Consider the following 12,653-nt stretch of genomic DNA (forward strand, 5'->3'; position numbering starts at 1 on the left):
AGTTCTTATTTGCATTGATTACCGATGGACTAGTTGTAATTTTTGTAGGCTGGCTGATTATAATACTAATTTAAAATGAATATCAGTGATTTCCTACCAAAAAGCTTTACTCGCTTAGCTGCTTTCTATAAAAGTTTTTAATGAGTTACATAATTTTATTTGACCAAAACCTCCACCATATTTATATTGTAGGTTAATATTTGCGCCACAATAAACAAAAAGGGTCAACTGCAATCAGACCGTGAATAATTATTAACTGGAACAAAGTTAATAAGAACAACATAATTATGTCGCACGTTTAAATTGTCCGCCAAAGAACTCGAAAGCTCAGCCACACTATTCCGCACTACGGTAACACTTGAAGCGTGACCACTTTTCAAATCGCCGCTGCTGGTATAACGCAAAGCTCGTGAAACGGTCACGCTGGAACGAACTGCAGGCAGTGGGTCGTAAAAATTTTGTTGTTAATCAATAGCAATTAGATAATAAGTGAAATTATGCTCAGACAACTGACACGGTCAATGGGCCTGACCTCGCGGCTGCTCAGGCAGGTCAACTATGGCACAAATGCGCCAGCTGGTACCCACATTCCCGTGACCAAGGCCCTGGAAATCGGGCAATGGGAGGAAAAGCTCAAGGCCGCCGGCGTCGAGGACACGAAGTTCAACGTGAAGTGCATCGTCTCGCATGTCCTGAAGCAGAAATTCGTAAGTATCTAACTTAACTTATGTATCTATCTAACTAACCGAGTTTATCCCACCTAGAATAAGGTTCCGGACTCTTATGACCAGCTGCAGTTGACTCCCGGGCAGCTGGCGGACTTCGAGCGATTCCTGGAGGCCCGCTGTGCCCGCATGCCGCTGCAGCACATCATTGGCGAGTGGGACTTCATGGACATCACACTGAAGACGTCGCCATCGGTCTTTATTCCACGCCCCGAAACGGAGGAGTTTGTGCGCCTAGTGATCGACGAGTATAAGAACGTAAAGCATGTCGACCTTCTGGAGGTGGGCTGTGGATCGGGCGCCATGTCCTTGTCCATGCTGCACAGTCTGCCGCAGGTGCAGGCCACTGCCATCGAGCGGAGCAAGGCGGCCACCGTGCTGGCGGCTGAGAATGCCAAGATGCTGGGCCTGCTCAACCGATTCGAGGTACACAACCACACCATGGAGGAGGACAAGTACATGCCGGAGGTGCTGAAGGACAAGAAGTACGACTTGATCATCTCCAATCCTCCCTATGTGAAAACGGAGGAGTTTCAGTTCCTCCATCCTGAAGTGGTGGTGTAAGTGGAGTTATACCAAAAAAAATACAGTGCACTGATCATATTTTCTATTTCGCAGCTATGAGAACCTAAATGCCCTGGACGGTGGTTCCGATGGATTGAGAGTGGCTCGACTGGTCTTCGACTTGGCTTGTCGGCACCTGCGTCCGGGTGGTAAGCTCTGGCTGGAACTAGGCAACGACCACCCGCCGCTGGTCAAGACCATCATGAATCTAAAATACGAGGGCCGGCTCAAGTTCATTGCCAGCTACAATGACCAGTATAAGCGCGAGAGATTCGTCCAGATCGAGAAGGTCTAAACGGTGTTACCCCATAGAGAGGACGGGACGATATGACTTAGACAATGCAATTAGCTATTACGTTGCCCATGCATTTAGCTGTGATTTGATTTAAGACCACAATACCTACACGCTGCCCACAGACTCACCTATATAAACAGAATATATAGCGCTATTAATCCTTAAGCTTCGTCTCTGAATCTTTTAGCAACAGCCGCAGGCGGTATTACTTCATAAATGTGCCTGCATAAATTACACAATGCAATTAGCTGTATCGTTGGTCGTGAATTTAGCTGTTTGATTTATGACCATATAAGTAAAAGTATTCATATTCAACAGCGAATTTTGTGATCGTTGATCTTATAGTATTTTGTGATCGTTGATCTTATAGTAATGCTTAGAGCATTACAATGGTAACAGAATTATAAAGATCAATAGGCTAAAAGTGCAATGTGCATATGATAACTAGGCACAGATTTAAGCAATTACGATATGATTTATAACCAGAGGCTTACTGCCATAATTGGTGGCATCATTTTAAATCATTTTATGCAGTTTCATGATTATGTCAGATTGAGTATAATGCTGTTTAATCAACTGCATGTATTTTATATCTAACCCTTTTTCCAAGATATATACATATGTATATCAGCATACATATGTGTCTGCGTGTAATAGAAAAGTCAGGATACTTCACGAATATGACCACGTTAATTATATAGATTCATCTTAAAGTTACTGATTATGAAAACAGGGATACACGTCCACTGCGATTACCATAATCATGCATCCAAGTGCATGAATCCCCAGACTTGGCGTCTGAATCTCGGAAAGCTTTAAGCTGTGGAGCGGATGAAAGCTCCGGCAGACGGGCTGCGGCTGGGAGCAACAAGTGGCCCCATCCAACCCATCCGCTCAGTTGGAAGTGGAAACTCGCGCCGGACGAGTCAGCGGAATCCGGGTGCGCGAGTGGAAGGCGGATTTAGATTGTCGTGGCTCTTTAATTCAATTGACGATTTCGCGCTGCGATCTTCTTCGTGTCGCTGGTGTGTGTTGTTTCACTTTCAAGTATGTGCACACCATGCATACATATATTTATAATATATAATTAACAAAAGGCTAAATCATAATTAAGGGCTACGTTTTAACAAAAATCACAATGAGCAGTACTCAAAAAAAAAAAAAAAAAAAAAAAAAAAAAAAAAAAAAAAAAAAAAAAAAAAAAATAAATAAAAAAATAAAAAATTAAATATATAATTAACAAAATGGCTAAATATAATTAAGTGGCTACGTTTCATAGCTGCTAAATCAAAAAACACGTTAAACATGAAATGGGTTTAAAAAACTTAAATAAATTTGCGTTTATACATATGTATGAGCAGATTTGGGTAAATGAATGAATGTAACCACGTACATATGTATGTATATACATATGTACAACCAAACTCCGTTTTGAAGGCGCTTTGGATTTGGATTGGAAACTTTTAGAAACCGATTAGTCCGATCGTGACATTATTTAATGCATTTGTCCGCAAGTGTGTGTGTGTGCGAGTGTATGTGTGCGTGAGTGCGTGCGTGCGTAAACATAAATACTGAATTGAATATATTGAATACCGCCGCCGAATCGAGTTCAAACTTGCGTTCTTTTCGCCGACTGGTTTTCCGGCGAGGCTGCTTTTATCGCCTTGCGTTTGTAATTTTAGCACACTTTCAATATTTATTGTCGGTTCACCGCTCTCCTTCTCAAAAAATGCGAAAACAATGTGAGCAAACAAGATTCGGCAACGATTATTCAGCTCGCCGCGCTGTGCAAATAAGAGTAACCACGAAACCATAGTGACAATACATAAATGTACTTGCATACGTATGTACATATATACATATATACATAGCTGGTAGTTGCTCCTTTGGCGTTAGCAACTTGCAACACCGACTTGCAGCATCAAGCAGCCGATGAGCGAAAGTTTTTGCCCAGTCGCACGCCGGTTATGTTAACAAGTGTGACTGGCTGTTCCTCCCCGCATTTCCATTCATCATCCGCACCGTGTGCCAAGCCACTGCGATTCCAAATGCGAATCCGATTCCGAATTCGGAATCCGCGGAGCTGTGAACGTCGTTTTGGCGACCTGCAGGCTAAGCAAGCGATTTAAATGCTACCGCTCACATGGCACAAGGTTGCATCCGCAGACAGCAGCGGCCAAGATAGTAGCACTAACGGATATTCATACTGAGATTCAGAAAGAGAGTACTTTCATTCAGTTTAAAATTCAGTTTCATATGATATTTGATATTTGTTCCAAAGCTAAACGGAAATGGTAAATAGTGATCCTAAGTGATCTTATATTTCAGTGGTGCAGTCACTGTTTTATTTTAGCATTTCTAAGATAAACTTACTATTACCGTACAAATCCCATCCATTCCTAGTGCTATTTTCTTGCGCCCCACTGTGCGGTGTGTACAGTGCGAGACGTCTGACAGAACGGAGTGAAAATCAAGATAGTCGTTATCTAGTTTAGATGGCCTTTCGCAGCCGGGGTACTGGGACTGGGAAACATTGAAATGCAAATACGCCGCCTCGGTAGTTTCTTTGTGTGTCAAACATTGTGTGGAGATGGATAACCCGGCTTAGACACTGAACTGATCGATCGGTGTGTGAGCCATGGCGTACTTACCTGCCACTTACCCGGTGTACTTACCACTTTCCCACACATTTCAATCGCTCCAGCCAAGTGCCACCACCTGTGCGAGCCCATGGAATACACAAGGATGAGCTGGGCAAACGAAAGTTAGTTGCGATCGCGTGAAAAGGGAAACCAGACACAGACAGTCAGATTTGTAGTGCTGCTCACGTCGCGGCATCGGATACAAAGTCTACATGTGGCACAACGACAGCATCGGCCAGTAATTTAAATGCTACGCGGCAGCAATTGAAGAGCCAGCAATTAACAAAGACAACTGCAGATATACATATATATATATATAGATAGTTAGCTCCTGCAACAAAATGAAGAACCGCCAGCGAACGCGCCGAATATCGCTAAATGAAAACCACAACAAATACATGGGCAGCGCCGGCATCGATGTACAAATAGTTACCAATACAAAAGAGCCCAATCAAGTCAATTTAAATTCATCGTCAAAGCTGCTGGCAACTACAGCCACGACGACCTCAGCGGAGGCTGCTCTGCCCGCTTCGCTTCCACTTGCTCCGATAGCGCAGCAACAAACCCATCCCCATCTCCATCCCCATCCCAATCCCCATCTCCACCAGCAATACCAGCAACACCAGCTGATTATACCGCCCTCAACGATGACGGGCAAGTATCATCCAGCGCACGCCAAGCTGCGAAGATGCAAATCGACACCGAGTCTCAATTGCGATGCCATGGCGGAGGAGCCCATGGAGGAGAACGAGCACCATCGCATTTCCCCTTGCTCACGTAATCCCGCCTTGGAGGCTCAGCAAATGCAGCAGCATGCAGCACAACCATCGCGTATCAGCAGCAGTGACGGCAGCTGCAACAGCAACAAGTGCAGCAGCAACATTAACATCAACATCAGCGGTGCCCAGCCAACAACTCCGGACTCATTGCGCTTCGGATGCGCCCACTACAAGCGGCGGGCCATGTTCGTGGTAAGTGCAGCAAGGAGTCCAAATCCAATCATATCAGCTATGCGTATTAACTTATGTTAAGGAAAAGCCACACTAGACGTTCATATATGGAAAATCTTGCAAAACTATGCACTTGAACTTGTTTGATTCACTGTAGTATATCAATAAAAACTGAAAAGAACCATTTTATCTAGGATTTTTCTAGTTTATGCAGAGTAGATAGACCAAAAACCATATTGTACTAAAGTAAATTTGAAGTTCTGTACCAGTTTTTAAGTTGTAAAATAAATGTTCGTAGAATGACTAGACAGATCCAATCAGTATCCATAGCAGTATAAGGTGTATAAAGTTGATTTTATCAAACCTCAAGTTTTAACCCAGTCAACTGAGACCATGTTATGGCGAAAACGCCGATTGAAAATATCCGATTTTTTAAAAAATTTTTTTTTCCATATTTTGATATAAAATAATCCGTTTTTTTTCGATAGCAGTAAAAATGTAATGTTATTTTTTTTTTTTTTTTTTTTTTTTTTTTTTTTTTTTTTTTTTTTTTTTTTTTTTTTTTTTTTTTTTTTTTTTTTTTTTTTTTTTTATTGATTTTTTTTTTTTTTTTTTTTTCGATTTTTTGATGTAAAAAAATCAGTTTTTTTTGATAGCAGTAAAAATAGCTGTCCAAATATGGAATGCCATACCTCGTTGAATTCGTAACAAAATTTCCTTTCCTATTAAAATGCTCTTCAATGTCGAAACTGCTCCTTCTTATGTTTCATGCATTTATAGGGGATAGTTTAATTTTTGGGTCAGCAGATAAAGAACTCTGTAATTGGAACCCCTATGTAATAATTACAAAGCGTATTACCAATCATTTGTCGTTCATCAGATGATATGAAAGATCTTGTGAAAACAGTAAGAAAGCTGCTGAATTTTCCACCCATTTGGGAACTTTTCAAGAAGTTTATGATGGCGCCTTTGAAAGGCATTACTGTGCTGTTCGTCGTCTTTTTGTTTGAAGCGTGTGTGTGCTGCCTTCCTGAAAATGGCCATTTAACCTTTATTTATTCGTTTCTAAACAAGCAGCTCAAATAAAGTGTCTGAACTCTAAACAGACACCTTTGGCAAAGATTCTTTTGTGTCTGCTGTAATTCGCATTCAATTGGAGGGCATTATTTGGCGCAATTTGCACGCCAATTGTTTGGCTTGTGTAGATAGCTTGACGATGTCCGGAATGTGCGTGGACCCATAAATCCGAAAACTAACTGCTCCGGTTCCGATCCGCACCTCCATGAATTCTCATTCTCGGTGGGCAGCTGCGAGGAGGCGAATGGCCAGTTAACACCTCCATTCTCCATTCATCTGGGCAAACAATGTGTTTGTCTTGATCGCTCGGCTTTGGTCAAGAAATTATGGGGTATCTAAAAATGGTGTGTGCATATAAAGCAATCGTAGCAATAGTATATTCAGGTCTTTACTCTAACAATTAGGAGCCAGCAGACATAATTATCGAGAGGTGATAAGTGCAGAAGTTTAAAGGTGGTAACAGCAACTGCATGCTGGGGAAAGTATTACCATTTGACATGAGGTTCATGAGCCAAAGCCATCACAGCTGCAATTGATTAGGCAGATTTCGAAAAGAAAGTATTTAAATATTTATAATTCCTCCAGTTTGGCATATTCATTTGTTATTGGAAAGCAAGTCGTTTAAATAACTTTCAAGCCGCCACCTTACATTCCGCGATATGAATTGTTAATTCCACAAAAATTCATTCTTATGCGCTATTGCTTTATAATGCTTTCCAAAAAGTGTCACGTAAATCCGTACACACTTCAATCTGTCCCACATTTTATAAAATCCGAATGGTTTTTTTAGGTTGTGTGTACACGACTTACACCGCGAGAAATTCGGAATCGTGAGGGTTTGTGCACTAATGAGGTGCCCATTAACTGTTGAACCAGGTGGGTTATTTTATACTCAAATATTATTTCACCCGACAGTGCGTGAAATTAATGTATACACGCCTGTGGACTTAAGCTCAATGCTGCGAGCCGTATGTGCAATCCCAAGTGGATTGGAGAGCTGGAGCAATGCCCCTGGTTCTGGATATCTGGTGTGGATATCGTCTGTGCCAACGGATCTTGTATCAATTTGTCTTAGAAGCTGGCTTTTATTTGCCAGCTTTGTTTCGGGTTGGCTAAATAAATTTGAGATGTCTGGAGCTAGCCAATTGCAGATGCAAACGCGTTATAATACGATCATTAGTGAGGCAAAGCAATGAAAGCGGGGGGGAAACACAAAGAAACCGGATTCGAAGACTCTTCTCCGGTTCTGTGTTACTTCTACTTCAAGTGTTATCATCATCGCAGCAGAGTTGAAATAAATACTTGTGTACGAAAAACTGTTGTTTAAGCTATAAATAATTCTCAAAGATAGTGGAGATAGATGTGTGCGAGGCTGGGCGATATAAATAGCTGCCCGTTGGCTGTAACTAAGCCGAGTTCGAGGGTGGACTACATTACACAAGATAGTAAAGTAACCCATTTCTAAACTGCCTAGGAAATACAAACCTATTCGATGTGATACAGTTTTGGTGTATCCATAGGCTTGAGGAACAATATGAGCAATATCGACAAGCGAACCAATTAGCAGCCACCTAATTAGCCAACACGAGTATCTTTGGCATCTTGACAGTCGCATGCGGATTCACCTGCTGATTTTATTCGAAACCCAATCCCAATTCAAGTGCAATGTTTATGATAATGCTAAGTTATTGCCTTTTGGCACACTGGCGTCACTAGTCAAGTTTAAACAACCATTTGTTTTTAAGTCGGTTTCCAGGCAGATTTCCCAAATTAGCAACTCGATTTGGTAGTGAGGAGTCGTGCTAATTGCCGCTTGATAATGGCTTCGCTGGTCCTTGGCGGGGGGAGTACTCCATCCAAAGGCGGCGGGCAGAAAAAGTGGAATTTTTTTCAAACTAATACGCTCCGATTCTGATTTGATCGCATACCTATCTATATCTCATTTAGACCCCCTGCTGCAACAAGTTCTACAAGTGCCGATTTTGCCACGACGAGAACGAGACGCACCACTTCGATCGCAAAACGCTCACCGAACTAATATGCTCCGAGTGCAATACGCGGCAAACGGTGCGGGAGCAGTGTGTGAATTGCGGAGTGCGATTTGGCAAGGTAAGACATCTATCTATATTTCTATATATATCTATATATCCTAGCCTAGTTCTAGTAATATCATTTGGCTGTGATTTCAGTACACCTGTCTGATATGCAACCTCTTCGACGATGCGGACAAGCAGCAGTACCACTGTCACGGATGTGGGATTTGTCGCATTGGCGGCGCCGAGAACTTCTTCCACTGCGAGGTGTGCAACATGTGCCTGCCAATTCAGCTGAAGATCGATGGCCACCGGGTGAGTTGGAACTTGATTTGGCACTCCATTTTGGCCTGTTTGTGGGAATGGTGACCTCCGCGTTTCGAAAGCAAATCAAAGAAACAGCCAGCTGGCTGGCATATTAATTTTTTGTCAATTCATTACCGAAACCGGTTGCCTAATTGCTATACATAACGATCTGAGATCTGTGATCTGCGATCCAGTTGAGTGGATATGAATGTCAAATGTGTTGAAGGAATAACTTCGTTAATTGGCAGCAGCATATGGACACACATTTCAGGCACCGAAATGGACCAATGATAAAACCTTATTAATTGTCTGTCTATTTCGCTGCAGTGCGTGGAGAACATCTCGCGATCCCACTGCCCCGTGTGCCTGGGCGACATCCACACCTCGCGCATACCCTGCCACATTCCCGACTGCGGCCACCTGCTCCACAAGATGTGCTTCGACCAGCTGCTGGCCTCCGGCCACTACACCTGTCCCACCTGCCAGACCTCGCTGATCGACATGACGGCGCTGTGGGAGTACCTGGACGACCAGGCGGAGCGCATGCCGGTGCCCCTGAAGTACGAGAATCAGCGGGTGCACATATTCTGCAACGATTGTCACAAGGCACGACTATACAATGCTTATATAAATGGCTCTTACCAACTCTTACCAACTTCATGTTACAGACTTCAAAAACCAAATTCCATTTCATCGGACTCAAATGCGTCCATTGCGGCGCGTACAACACAACGCAGGATGTTAAGCGCCGCCTGTCCCTGGTCACCGATGAGCCATCCTCGGCGTGATATCCACATCAGCATCCGCATCCATATTCGCATCAGCAACAGGAAACCTCTTGCCATGCTACCCACATCTGAAGACACTGATTTGTTAGCTCAAGACAACACAACTGAAATCGAAACGCATTGAATTTAGATCAAGTTCGAGCTGGTATCGAATATAAACCTTACAAAAACACAAACAAAAGGCTCACTAAATGAATTGGACGTGCTCCGAAACCCCAGTAGATCTGAAAGCAATCAATTAAGTTTAATGCAAATAGTTAGTTTCAATCGTAATAGGCATTTAAAAAGCATTATACCTTAATTGGCTTTTTAAACCTATTGGGGATTCCAGCACACCATTATTTTATTTTATACACAATTCACACATTGGTAAATTCAAATTTTCACTCGAATTTTAAGTATTCTAATTTTGCAAAAATTATTTTGTGTAAATCTCGAATTTCTCTGTACACATTGAAAACTCCGTTACCACAAATAAAAAAGTAAGCGTACAAAAAGCAATCTTTAGTGTATTTCCTTTTATATAATTAAGAATTCCTATAATTAAGAATTGAATGATCATATCGTGATTTAGTAATTATATAACTTTTGACTCCATTATCATTGGCTTTGGTTAAAATATATAACTATAATTATCTTTTTTTAAGCAACTTTTAAGCATCTAAGTCTAGATTTTGCTCATATTAATATCATCACCTTCCCCAAAAGAAGTTCGGATGGAAGCGGGTAGAAGGCGTAACAAGACCACTTTGTACATAATTAAATTGGTGACTTATGTAGAGAACAACATCTCTCTGACGGAAATTCGTTTGATCATCATAACATACAATTTTCAGGAAGAGCTTTTCCATTTTCTTCCACAGAATATCTATTGGAAAACTCAAAGGAAGTTTTGTTTGAATTGAAACTACCAATTAGGAGTGCTGTTGCCGACAAACTGCTCACTCTACTGCGCCTTCTCATTCTCTACTGAGGCGGCGATTCCGTCTCCGCCAGCGGCTTTCTCTGCCGCGCGATTCTTTCTTCGTTCGGCCGCTTTCTTCTGACTGGTAAGGTAAAACCCTAACGCTGTCATCACCGCCCAACTGACGTATCCAATGTGATAGACCGAGCCATAGAACCGCCAGATTTTGCCAAAGGAGGAGAGCAGGAAGGCCTCGCCCAAGTAACTGAAGGCGAACCACTTGAAGATCCAGAAGATAACATCGATTACCCGGCGGCTAGTGCCGGTGGCAGTTCTGCGCACCAGCTTATCCCACATGTCCTCCAGGGAAACGTAGAAGGGTGCGCCCATGATGCAGAAGTAGTGTCCCGGTCGGAATCCGTGCCAGTAGGCAGAGCACAACAAAGTGGCGCCAGTCCTATGAATATCACAAAAGCGAATTAGTTAGGGGAACATTAGCAAAGCTTATAGTTTAGGTAACTACTAGGAATACCTGCCAACCCTGCGATCAGTAGCAAAGGGAAAGAACAACAACGACAATAGTAATACGAGAAGCAAGCAGTAAAACAACAAAAACTACAATTCTATGAAATAAGTTAACAATTAAACTTCGACGTGAAGTAATGAACTGATTAAGTTTCATAGAATAACCATACTGTAAAACGCACCTGTATTTCTTGCTGGGGAAGAGCTTGTACACATTGACAGCCAACCAATACTGGACGCAGACATTCCAGTGCTTCATGCCCTCGCGGAAAGTCCAGCATCTCTCCACCTCCAGTACCCTGGTGTTCACGATCGTTGTGAAGTTGTAGGTGTGCTTCTCGGCGTCCCGCTTTAGGTGCTGATAGCGTTTCCGCGGCCCCTCGCCATTGTTGGGATCCGACTCATCCGGATAGGCTCCAAAGCCGGCCATTGTGCAGACACATTCGCTGAGGGTCAGTCCGGTGTAGATGCGAGCTCGGAATGTGAAGAACGTGGGCCACACGTACAACAAGCGGTACACAAAGGAGCGATCATTGAAGAACTCATCACTCAATGCATACTGAAATGTAGTCAATTTAGTTATGTTTGGCGCTGTGCTTAAGCACTCACATCCAGTGGCCACATGTAGTTGGTTGCCAGGTATAATGCGCCGTAGAAGACAGCGTATTTGAGCTTCTCCAGGGTGGCTTCAACACTTGGCGCGTGGGTCTTGAACGGCATCTCAAAGTAGTCCCTGTATGTGCGATACCTATAATAGGGACCTGCAATCAATAAACATTAGTGGTTTCGCTTAAAATGCAGATTTACAAGTAGATAGTATAGTACACATATTGAAATCGATTATGTGCATGTGTAAGTAACGATTTACAATCAGCAATTGGATTGGACTTTGGTATCTAATTGCGTTGCGACTAGACCGACTTTTTTAATGCTTGTGGGTAGGAAACTAGGTTGAATCTTGCCCGATCTTCACCTGTCAGAACTCCTATGTAGTTGAAGCTGTAGTGCAGGATCTCAGCGGCACTTAAGGTCTGCAGTTCCACATCGTAGTCGGTGATCTCGATTTGGCTCTCCTGATTCACATCCCGTTGGTCGTTCTTCTTCTGCTCGTCGCGCGCCTGCAGGCGCTTCCAGGCGGCCGTTTTCTCGAAGGCAATACCCGAAACCTGACGGCACAAGAATGGCGAGTGGAGTAATGGCAATGATTAGAGGGTTATGCAACCCACCTTCAGTGTAAGTATCATTTGTATCATGTTGGTGTGGCCGGGAATGCCTAGGTAGAAGTCGAAAATGCGGAAGAACACTAGGTAGCCAAACATGACCGCAAAGGTGACCAGGTGACCCTTGCTGGAAGAAGGAGCAGTAAGGTTATTGGCCGTTGCCAGTGGCTCCAGAATCCCAGCTCACCTCGGGTGCACCAGGAGCACGGCGGCCGTGCCCAGTGCCAGGGAAACAAAGCAGTGCAGGCTATGGAGCCCCGAGACAATGACAACCACAATAACGCCCAGCGCAGTGGACACCAGCTTGCGCTGGCCTTCGTCCGCGATCTTCTTCACATAGCTGCCAGCTCCAATGCAGGCCAGCAGGCAGATCACGTAGATGACGTCGTCGATGCTCATCCTGCAGTGGATACTCGATCCCCCGGCTATTGATTTTTGATTTGTTTTATCCGCTCCGCAGAGGCACTGCAGCCAGTGTTGCCACACATATGACGGTTACCTATCGCTTAAACCTGTTTTAGCGATATTATTTACTACTCATATTTAATAAATTCGAAAACATTTATAAACATTTAAGTCCCTCACAACAGCAGTACAGCAACTAAACTTCATGAAAATGACCAC

The 12,653-nt window shown here is 43.2% G+C and overlaps 3 protein-coding genes and 1 long non-coding RNA gene across 6 annotated transcripts; 3 read left to right on the top strand and 1 right to left on the bottom strand.

Annotated features, from left to right (window-relative positions):
• The first annotated feature begins 409 nt into the window (after positions 1 to 409).
• On the top strand, positions 410 to 1,749 carry LOC120458676 (MTRF1L release factor glutamine methyltransferase). Its single transcript, XM_039646413.2, has 3 exons — positions 410 to 707; positions 765 to 1,285; positions 1,344 to 1,749. The coding sequence occupies exons 1-3, from the start codon at positions 498 to 500 to the stop codon at positions 1,582 to 1,584; spliced, it is 972 nt and encodes a 323-aa protein (XP_039502347.1). The 5' UTR covers positions 410 to 497; the 3' UTR covers positions 1,585 to 1,749.
• A 550-nt stretch (positions 1,750 to 2,299) lies between these two features.
• Positions 2,300 to 9,753, top strand: LOC120452222 (RING finger and CHY zinc finger domain-containing protein 1). Of its 3 annotated transcripts, none has more exons than XM_039636384.2 (6): positions 2,300 to 2,631; positions 4,547 to 5,197; positions 8,201 to 8,362; positions 8,443 to 8,601; positions 8,920 to 9,198; positions 9,261 to 9,753. In XM_039636384.2, exons 1-6 carry the CDS (start codon positions 2,416 to 2,418, stop codon positions 9,378 to 9,380), a joined length of 1,587 nt encoding a protein of 528 aa, XP_039492318.1. In that variant the 5' UTR covers positions 2,300 to 2,415; the 3' UTR covers positions 9,381 to 9,753. The 3 variants fall into 3 exon arrangements, with proteins under 3 accessions (XP_039492318.1, XP_039492398.1, XP_039492481.1); XM_039636464.2 differs by having other exon boundaries at positions 2,301 to 2,631; positions 4,289 to 5,197; XM_039636547.2 differs by having other exon boundaries at positions 2,301 to 2,609; positions 4,289 to 5,197.
• On the top strand, positions 6,990 to 7,569 carry LOC120452498. Its single transcript, XR_005616474.2, has 2 exons — positions 6,990 to 7,129; positions 7,169 to 7,569. It is a non-coding gene; the product is annotated as an uncharacterized LOC120452498 (long non-coding RNA).
• A 272-nt stretch (positions 9,754 to 10,025) lies between the features above and the next one.
• Positions 10,026 to 12,600, bottom strand: LOC120452410 (lysophospholipid acyltransferase 7). The gene is made up of 6 exons (XM_039636670.1): positions 12,217 to 12,600; positions 12,036 to 12,156; positions 11,783 to 11,975; positions 11,419 to 11,570; positions 10,992 to 11,368; positions 10,026 to 10,741 (listed from the first exon to the last, which is right to left on the bottom strand). The coding sequence occupies exons 1-6, from the start codon at positions 12,426 to 12,428 to the stop codon at positions 10,327 to 10,329; spliced, it is 1,470 nt and encodes a 489-aa protein (XP_039492604.1). The 5' UTR covers positions 12,429 to 12,600; the 3' UTR covers positions 10,026 to 10,326.
• Between the last annotated feature and the right edge of the window lie 53 nt (positions 12,601 to 12,653).

This window comes from Drosophila santomea, chromosome 2L (assembly GCF_016746245.2).
Source record: "Drosophila santomea strain STO CAGO 1482 chromosome 2L, Prin_Dsan_1.1, whole genome shotgun sequence".
In the NCBI taxonomy this organism is placed as follows: Eukaryota; Metazoa; Arthropoda; class Insecta; order Diptera; family Drosophilidae; genus Drosophila; species Drosophila santomea.